Source organism: Capsicum annuum, chromosome 11 (genome assembly GCF_002878395.1).
Source record: "Capsicum annuum cultivar UCD-10X-F1 chromosome 11, UCD10Xv1.1, whole genome shotgun sequence".
Lineage (NCBI taxonomy): Eukaryota > Viridiplantae > Streptophyta > Magnoliopsida > Solanales > Solanaceae > Capsicum > Capsicum annuum.
Genome location: NC_061121.1, coordinates 219047704 through 219057913, shown reverse-complemented (window position 1 = coordinate 219057913; position 10210 = coordinate 219047704). Strand labels below are relative to the sequence as shown.

Genomic DNA, 10210 nt, shown 5'->3' with positions numbered 1-10210 from the left:
TGAATTATGGATATTATATTATGATATTAGTAATATTATTGAAAGATTAAGTTTTGTCATTTTATTATTGTTCTTTTTTATTAATTGGTTGACTAATTGTTCTATAGATTGAAAAATGAATAATCGGATTAATTTAATCGATAAGTTTACTTGAAAGTTGGCACCCAGAGAGTCCGAATCCTGGATCCACCTCTGTTCACAAATAGTTTAATTTCTAGTCTCGGGGACCCTCTGTTCTTTTGATTCAGAAGCATATGTGGGTCCAATTTTCCAGCCCACATCCCCGGATATGGTGACTTTGAATTAAAAGAGACAAACAATTTTCTCAATTAAGTGAGGGTCCTTTAAGTTTTAAAAATTAGGTAAAAGAAATTTTAAAAAAAAAAGTTTTTTTCAATATTTTCGCTCCAATAACTAAAGAGATTGTTTCAACAACTATGGAAGTTGTCTCAACAACAACAACTTTTAAAGTTATTCCATAATTTTGTAAAGTTGTTTGATAACTATCAAAGTTGTCGATAATTTTAAAAACTGTTCAATATTTGTACAAAGTTGTTGAATAATTTTAATAATTATTGAGATAACTAATGCAATTGTCAAATAACTGTTCTAGTTGCTTAAATAATTTTATTTTTTTAATTTAATCATATTATGAAACTTACTTTTGTATTATTTTAATTAAAGAGTTGAAAAGGTCTATGATCTCATTTTTCTCCCAGGACTAGATGTGGAAGGCCCGTCTTATTTTTTTAGATACAAATAAAATAAAATAATTAATTATATTTTTAATATATTTTTAAATTTTTTAAGTTGTTAGCTATTGTAATCTATAATACTTTTTTGTCATTGTACTTTACTATTTTAAGTTGTTTGCAATTGTAATTGTATTGATAGTCAATTTATATTTTGAAAGTAATATAAATTTTTAATTATTGTGATTTATAATATTTTTTTCTATTTCAATTTAAGTGATACTGATATAATTTCGAGAGTCAACCAAATATTACGATTGAAGTAACAAAACTGGAACGTCTTGAATGACTCATAATAACTAGTTAAAAGTGATAAAGCAAAATTGCTATAAAAATACTTGTAAAAAAAAAATTAAGTGGGCTTCATATAAGATGTCAAATTAATTTAAAACCTCAATAGTTAATTTATCATTTTATGTTTATTTTACCCTTTCTAGAATAAATATTATTAATTTTTAAATACTCGGGTAACTCATATTAATTAATTATGAATTATATAGTAAAATTGCAGTTGAAATAGCTGAAACAATCATGTCATAAATGTCTATTTTATTTTATAAATATTTATAATTTTTTTATTGAATATTATTACTTTTTTAATACATAAATATCATATAATAATTAATTAGGGGTGAAATAGTAAAATCAAGGAGCAAACAGGCAGCTCGAAGCAGACATGTCGACCGACAGATATGTATTAAATGACTCTTAATAATTAATTAGAAGTGATATAGCAAAATTGCTATAAAAATATGTGTAAAAAAATTTAAATAAATCTCATATAAAAAATCAAATTAAATACGGTTCCATGTATATATTGAAAAAATAATTAAAAAATAATTGGAAACTATTAATGAAAATATCCCAAAATAATAAGTGGGACCTACCTGCGGAAAAAGCTAAAATACCATTTTTTTGGTAATAAATCCAACTTATCCTAGGCTTTATGGTACAAAGTAAAAGAAGTACATGTATAGTGATCTAAGTACAACAATCTGAAAAAACAATAAAATGCAAAATACCTAAAATACCCTTAAACAAACTACAAATGCCAACAATCACACGTGACAACCATGTGTTGTGTGCTCACTCACACTTATATAGTATACTAGATGCGGGAGCCCATGCAAGCACGGGCCCAATGATATTGCAAAGGGAGACGTCGTATATTAAAACTATTAGCAGTATTAACATGTACTATTTGTACACTAAACTGTGATTGTTACATCGAAATGTTATTGTTACATCAAAACGTCAAAACAAACTATTACCATGTACGTTTCAGACATTGAGGTGTATTACATAAAAACACAAAAAGTTTGTTTAGGCAGCTTGATTTTGTGATGCTGGTATAGCCAAGCAAAGTGATGAAGCTGGTAGAAGCCACCAAAACATAGTTGTAGTCAGCTATCACAGAAAGTTCAGAGAATCGACAAGTTGCAGTTAAGAGGAGGAAGATGACTGCAGTTACTTGAATGTATCGAACATATATAGATATTAGTAATTACTAATATATAGAAGTGTCAACGAGTAGAATGCAACAAAAAGAGAGGATGGGTGTTGTACTTACCTGCTGAGATTGAGATGCTGTCAATGCTGGATACAAAATATTAATTTTCTGCAGCTATACATATTTTGAAAAGATTTCACTTGGGTAGAATAGTTGATAGTAGTACAATTTTTTTGTAATGTATATGTTATAGTTGTTGAGCTTATAACATTTATAACATTTAATTGCTGCGAATACAATTTGTAAGGACAGGAAAATCAAAGATGCATATAATTAAGTGAACTGTAACTCCATAGTGGATAATATATAAAGATTGATTGAAACTTTTGTGCAGTAATCCCAATATGAATCAGGGGTTAAATAACTATAGCAAACAAACCTTAAATAAAGTTGATAGCTAAGGAATATGTTGTAAATTTGGTTCAAGAAAAGATTGAAACAATTATACTTGTGTCTATGAGCTGATAAAAGAAAAGATTGAAACAGTCACTGTTGTGCCTACAAGCTGATAAGTACCTCGTGAATTTAATAGAGATGCGAAAACTAACTACAAAACAATCATGTGTTCTTTCAATGAAAATGTTCAACGGTGAGAAGGCTAACATTGTAAAAACATAAGTGTTAAGATCTGTTATAGTTAAGCGTATTTATAAATTCATAAGTGCAGGAATTTATATATACAGAACAAGGTAGGCATAATTAAGGCACATAACAGCTAGCCCACAATAGCAAATTAAATTTTGAAAGTATCGGTACATTCATTTGTTTTTTGCTGGGGTGGGTGGGTTGATTTTCTGCCTTTTACCTATCTGCTTGAGAGAAAATAGGGTTACAGTGAAGGAGGTGATAGCAAGCATACCAGATTTTTGATCAGAAAATCTGAATAATGACTTTTGTAGTTGGAGCGTAAATAATTTATGAGCGAGCAGCTAGTTAATGCGGGCAATACAGAGCGGTTTTTCTAAATAGGAAAAAAAGACACCACAGTAAATAAAACTTTGTCTAATGTAGGGGTTTTATTTACCGAGAGAACCAAATTTTAAGAAAATGAGTTTTTTCTGTTATTAATTGTATGTATATGTGTACTTGTACAGCAACCTGTTCATATATTTGTTCGGAGGTTAAGGACAACATTCTTTTACCCAGCGTTTCTGAGATCATCACCGTAATTGTATCGCTAGCATCCATGATGTTAACCTCGAAGTAGCACTTGTAATTAACATAGGAGTGTAAATGAAGTGAACCAATCTGAAAATATTCGGTAGTAGTTCCGAAGATCCTTTTTTTCGACAAAACAGAGAATAGAATATGTACTATACTTGGAGATAAAATGTAGAGCTTGTCTGTCTATTTTCAGTTTGCATGTACTATACTTGGAGATGAAATGTAGAAGTTGTCAATAAATAGTATATTTTTCCGTTGAAGGAGGTTCAACAAAACCCCTGAATATATTGTATCTAGATTTTCTTGAGTTTGACACTTCTAAGGAGTCATTGGTCTATTTATATACCTCAGTAGTTTTTTTTAACCAAAACAAAAGAAACCTTGACAATTCCATTAACTATAGTACATACCTTATGTCCCTAGAAATAATAAAGACGCTAATATCTGTAGTGGTTCTCATTTTTGTAATTTGGAGCTAAATCTTCTTGACTTTCATACATTTTTATGGATAAAGTCAATAAAGAAGTTATATTTCATCTAACAATGAAATACAAATAAAAAGGAAGAAGCAAAAACTTAAAACAAATATATATATTTTTTCATGTTTTAAACTTAATTAATATTTATATGTTACTATTACCAGCCCAAAATAACATTTTGTCGCTGCATTATTTTCTAAATCATGAGTAGTGGGAAGAATAAGCATAACCTTAGCTTTTATGGTGAATAAGTTGCAATTACTTAAACTGTTTCTCTAGGCATGGACACCTAAGGACATAAAGGAAAAGTTAAACGTTGACCTCCCCAAAGTTCATTGTAATGTCTCCACTCATTACACCAACATATATCCATACTAATACTTACTGATAATATGAGCTGAGAAGGAGAGACAGTTATACATTCTTAGGCTCTACATTATTGTGGCAAATCAGTTTAGGGCAGGAAATATTATCAACTTTACTTTTGATGTTCTCATAAGGTTTAGCTGTCAGGAACTTTCCTTTGATTACAATGTGAGTCATATTTTCCAAGTTTTGCCAAAGCTTCCTAATTGCACAGTTTTTTCTAATCATCGAGCAAGCGAGGTTAAGGATAGTCATACTGAAGATGTTCTGCGTTATAATCATAATACCCAAAATCTTCAAAAAATACCAATGGGTGTGTGTTGAATTTAGCTAAGCTAGTGTATCTTTGGAGAATCCGACATGGGCACGACATCAAAAATGAAGAGTCCTCAACTAACGTATTTTTCTACTAAAACAATATGAATAACACATGTCAAGCAGAATTAAACACTATTAAGTTAGCAAATTTCTCATTATCAAAATGCTAACTTAAAAGATTAGATTGAAATGTCATTTTGCCTTTTCGTTTTGTCGGGATAAAGAGGTTGTGTTTGGGAACTATTCTACTGTAACTATTTCAAAACATAGTCACGTCAATCGATTTTGCAGAATTATAGAATATACGTAAACCTTACCTTTATCTCGTTGAGATAAAAAGGTCATCTCGAGAAAGTGCTAAGCTTTCCTTATTTGAGATCAGCAGAAATAAAATTTAGAAATTCCAAAAATAGGACAACAAGAACATTTTTTCAAGTTTTACCATAGATGATAGAAAAAAGAAAGTGCGCTATAGAATCTAGATATGATATAGTTGTAGTAGTTACTTGGGAACTAATTGTCGTTCTAGCTTACAATTGAAGCAGCGAACCATTTTTTGAGTTTTTGGGTGCACGAACTGGCTGCAATGTGAGCATTCAAGCAGATAAAATGATTGAGGACGGTCAGGGAGCGATAATGTGGATTCTACGGGGAAACTTTGTACCTGCAGTGTTAATGTAGAATAATGTTAGAAGCTTCTTCGACCTCACGAGTTGTACTCTATGATACAGGTTTACTTTGATGAGAATATAATTACTACATATATACGTTTTGGGATAGACTAGCCGTAGATAACATCTATGGAATTGTAGATATAGCTAGCACTTGATCTTCAATTGGTGCAAGATTTAGTGAAGATAATGACGCTGATGAGCTTCTTAAAGTGTAAGACAACAACATTCGTTCGTTGTACTTCACCCTGGGAAAAGTTAGATGAAATAGTAAACATATATTTTTTCTTTGTCGTACAAATAGGTAGCATATTAGTGTATACCAATTTGTCAATGCAGTAGCTTGCACGTACTAAGGATTTGTTAAGATTGTCGATTGATATCTTATTGCTAGTAGAGTTGCGTACGTGAAAGAAAGCTTTTTAAATTCAATATAGAGAAGGGAAAAGTAAAAAAAAGAGTTGTAGAAGATGGGCTAACGAATATACCACTACAAAATTCAGTAACACCTATGCGTCTGGCAAGAATGACAGGGTATTCATGCAGATGGTGGAGTAATGTAGCTCCTTCGTTGTCGGCTAGATCACCCATATAGTAAAGAGGAAAGGTTTTTTGCTGGTCGTAATAGTAGATACAAAAATTATTATAGTCCAACCATGTTTTAACAATGAAATAGAATGCTTGTTGAAGTTGTTGTTGGTACGTAACTCACCTCTGGTCTATGACATCGCTTCCCGGAAGTGCTTGCTTTGGTCAGTTGCATATTGGATGGCACTACAATTAACTACTATCGCCAATAATTTTGTTAAGATTAACATGTTAATAGTTAATTTGATTAGTAGGTGTTAGTTAGTTGACGGGAAAAGAGGCTAGAATGTAAGATGGATGTTTACCAAATTCGACACCTGGACGTTGCTCTTCAATAGCTGAGAAAGAGAGTGTATCCAATTTTGTTGGAGCAGAAAGGGGTGCCTCAGATCCATTGTTGTTGGTAACCGCTTCGATGATTGTGTATCTGTCCGCCACCCATCCGTACATAGCCGCTTGTATTGAGTAACTGCGGGGCTCTCTGACTTTCGCACATGACACCAAATATGTCTCAAAAAGGCCAAACAAATTCTCATACTTCGGAATGTCATCACCGTAGAGTATTATAGAAACCTGTTGTTCCTGTAGTCAAGTAGAAGAGAACAAATTTTACATGCGCTGGAATAATTTATGTAACAAGTTCTTAAGAGTCCAAAGCAGATGTGGAGAGGCAAGCTTACACTTTCATCTTGCATAAGTATTGTTTGGAAATGCACGGATGAGTCACTGCTTTTGCGAGGCCGAAACTTGTTTACTACCTGTATTTTACACGTCCAGTCTGTAGTTTCTGGTGTGATTGTGTCTACAGGGAGCCTTTGATCCATTGTGTTGGCCTCTGTTTCATTATTGCAGGGAAGGTGTCTATGAAACGTAGACATATCAGATACTAAATTAATAGATGAAGCTATAACGAAACATTTACAAAAAAAAATAAGCCGCAAATTTTGGTGATAACAATGTTTTATGACAACAGTGATCGACCCAAAACAAGAACTTGGTGGGAAATGTATACTCTAGGAAAACTTTTTTCGTAAAGATTTCTAAACTCTTTCTCCAAAGACAACAGAATTGTAAAATTGTTAAAATTAATAGAACTTAGTCATAGCTTTGTGGACGGAAACATTCACACAATAATTACCTCATAAACTTGAAATCATTCAAAAGTAGTGAAGCTTATTCTGAATTATCAACAAAGAACAACACAGTAAAGGAGACCCAATCAATCAACTCCAACAAATCAGTCAGGAAAATCTATCAAGAAATTGCTCAATTTACTAATCCATCAATAAGAAGACTTGAATACTAATCCATCAATAAGAAGACTTGAACTTTACTTTCAGATTCATAAAACAATTATTCCCGTCACTCGTTCAATCTCCACCACTCTAAAAAATACACCACTCTAAAAAAAAATAAAAGAAGCTTACAGTAAAGGGCCTAACTTCTGCTTGACTAACATAAAGAATCACCCCTGCCTTTTCCTTTTTGGAAGAAATTCCTGCAGATACTAAATAAGCGAAGAAATACCAAAAAAAAAAAAGTTCTGAAAACCCCAACTATTACAAACCAACTCAAAAGTCACTACACTCTCCATTTCAATCATAGTCGGTGTAAATTACATACAGGAAATTACAAAGACCAACCATCAATTCATAGTTGCTCTTTTTCATTTCCGATCTTCTTCGCATGATAGAAATTACAAAGCTAACATCAAATTAAACATTTCAAAGTTGAAAGAAAAGTTGAAATATGGAGAAGAAAAGCAAGAAACATTTCAAAGTTGAAAGAAAAGTTGAAACCTTAAAATTGCAACAACAATTTATCCATATGCAAAACGAAATTCCACAAAGCAGCACATCAATAACAACCGTGAAGACTCACCCAAGGAGAAGAAGAAACTCAGCCATGACGAAATCGATTAGATTGAAATGAAAAGCTATTAGATTGAAAAAGCCCCTTTATGTCCCAACAAACCCACAAATTTCACAAAACTATGAAAAGCGAAAGTACATATACTAGATCAACAAAACGACTGAAAGAATAGATAATACAATTGACAAATTAGTTAGAAGAATCAAACAGCAAACAACCAAACACAAAAGTAAGAACTCATCAACCTTTCAATTCGGAAACTGATGCAGTAAAACTTTCAACAGAAGAAGCTAAAATATTTGTGCCATATGAATTTTATCAATGGAGATGCCAGTAGACATACAAATACTCCCCCATCAATTGACACGTTGAACTTTTGTGAAATTGTTGGCAGACACGTACGTGATTACTCATCAGGAATAAATAACCAAAAAGAGCCTTAAAATGGCGGAAATGCCCTTGATGCAAGCAGGGAGGACAATGGCGACCTCCTTGCTTCACGGCAGAAATTTCGAGAGCCAAATATTTATAATTATAAAATTATAGTAGGCATTTGACCGAAAATATTACTCACCATATTTTTAAATATATTTTCACTTTATTCTGAAATACCTATTTAGCAATAAATATTTTAAAATATATTTTTATAATATTAGATTTTTAAATAACATCTCAAAAGTTATTTTCACTATTTTTGAATTTACTTTTTACATTTTTTAATTTATTTTTTTCAGAAAAATCTAAACTAAACACAAAAAGTAAGCAGAAAATTAGAACAAATAAATAAAAAATCATCAATGAAAAGGCAAATTAAAAAAGGATGGGACCCACCTTATATGGAAAAGCTAAATGAGCACCTTTTTTTATGTAATAAACCAAACATATCAAGGATTTATTGTCCAAAATTGGAAAAAATACATGTATATAGCATGTAGTTACAACTGATTGAAGCAACAAAAAAGAAGAAATATCTAAAATACCCTTAAACAAATTGTCAATTCCAAGAAGCACACATGTCGACCATGACGTGCATGCTTATATATAGTAAGAATACATCCACCGACTCCCTATCTACATCTTCTCAATCTTCATTGTTACTTTGCCCAACTATTTTCTTCTCGACATTCATTTCATTTCTATCACAAACCAACAACTTTCACAACCATGGAAAGATTAGCAGCATTTTTCGTTGTTTGCTTACTCTCTGCATCAATTTCTTCTGCCACTTCCATCGGCAACCCTCTCCTTGTCGAAGGAAAAGCTTACTGTGACACTTGCCACTGCGGTTTTGAAACCCCTGCCACCAAGTACCTCGCCGGTAACTGCACCCCTTTCTAGTTTTTCAACATATGTTTTTTAAATGTCTCACTTCTTAAGATTTGTATAAGGTTCTCTCCCTTTTGTATAATTTTCTTGAATGGGTTTTTACAGACCTTGTGGTCCGTTCTTTTCCGAACGCGCATAGTGGGAGTGTGCGGTTGCTTTAGTGCACTGGGTGCTTTTTGGATTTTACAGATCCTTTTTGTAGATCTACGAGTAGTCTAATTTTACTAAATACTCGCGTTAATTAATCTGATTTAAGTCATACTAGTTCCACATGAAAGTTTATATACATTTGCACATGCATCTAATAATGTAAAATAGGTTGCTTGGGCAATTTAAGTTCTTTGCTTTGCTGTTGAAGAATTTTGGTCCGAGTGAAATTACTACTACCTTTTTAAAAATTTTCTAGGTTTATGGGCAGGCGCAAAGGTTAAAATTGAGTGCAGGCATAGGGTGACGGAAGCACAGACTTACAATGCTGAAGGTGTGACCAACTCTAAAGGAGAATATAATATCTTGGTTAACAGTGACCGTGGTGATGATGTCTGCGATGCATAGGCGAACCCACGTGATCCATGTGCACCCAATAACTTTTTAAAAAAATCGTATATATATATGTATAAATACTGTAAAAAAATTGGTAATATATCAAATCGTGCACCCATAATATCAAAGTTTATCTGGGTGCACTTGTTCAGAGATCATATGAAAGTTTCTCTGGTCCATGACGTCTCGAGTTTGATACCTGACAAGCATTTTTTTTTGTTTTGCCTTTACAATTAATGCTCTAGCCATTTAATTGTGTGTCTTTGCCGCCTCCTCATCTGGCCCACGTCTGCATCCTTTAAATACCTTTGCCACCTCCACTTCTGGCCCCACTCCCCACCTTTACTTTAAATTAAATTTAAGTATAAATAACATAAATATCAACCTTTTTGAAAGTAATTATATTTTTTTCCACTTTTTTAATTACTTTACTCTCTCTTCCTATTAATATACATAATATTGCCGATATATACATAACATTTTGTGTATATGTTGGGATTTTTGTAATATGTTTAGGGTGTTGAGATTTTTTGGTATATTGAAAATATAAGTTGTGTATTTATGTAATTTTTAGTAAATTTAATGTATATTCTTATTTAATAAACCCATGGGCCATGACAA

The 10210-nt window shown here is 32.1% G+C and overlaps 1 protein-coding gene across 2 annotated transcripts; it reads left to right on the top strand.

Annotated features, from left to right (window-relative positions):
- The first annotated feature begins 8756 nt into the window (after positions 1-8756).
- LOC107846931 (anther-specific protein LAT52) lies at positions 8757-9749 on the top strand. Of its 2 annotated transcripts, none has more exons than XM_016691203.2 (2): positions 8757-9038; positions 9465-9749. In XM_016691203.2, exons 1-2 carry the CDS (start codon positions 8885-8887, stop codon positions 9599-9601), a joined length of 291 nt encoding a protein of 96 aa, XP_016546689.2. In that variant the 5' UTR covers positions 8757-8884; the 3' UTR covers positions 9602-9749. The 2 variants fall into 2 exon arrangements, with proteins under 2 accessions (XP_016546689.2, XP_016546688.2); XM_016691202.2 differs by having other exon boundaries at positions 8780-9038; positions 9453-9749.
- Positions 9750-10210: the final 461 nt, after the last annotated feature.

Bases quoted from the DNA above. Each gene is read 5' to 3' on its own strand.
- LOC107846931 (XM_016691202.2), top strand. From the start codon at position 8,885: ATGGAAAGATTAGCAGCATTTTTCGTTGTTTGCTTACTCTCTGCATCA. The intron at 9,039-9,452 runs GTAACTGCACCC...AAAATTTTCTAG, and splicing joins TGCCACCAAGTACCTCGCCG to GTTTATGGGCAGGCGCAAAG.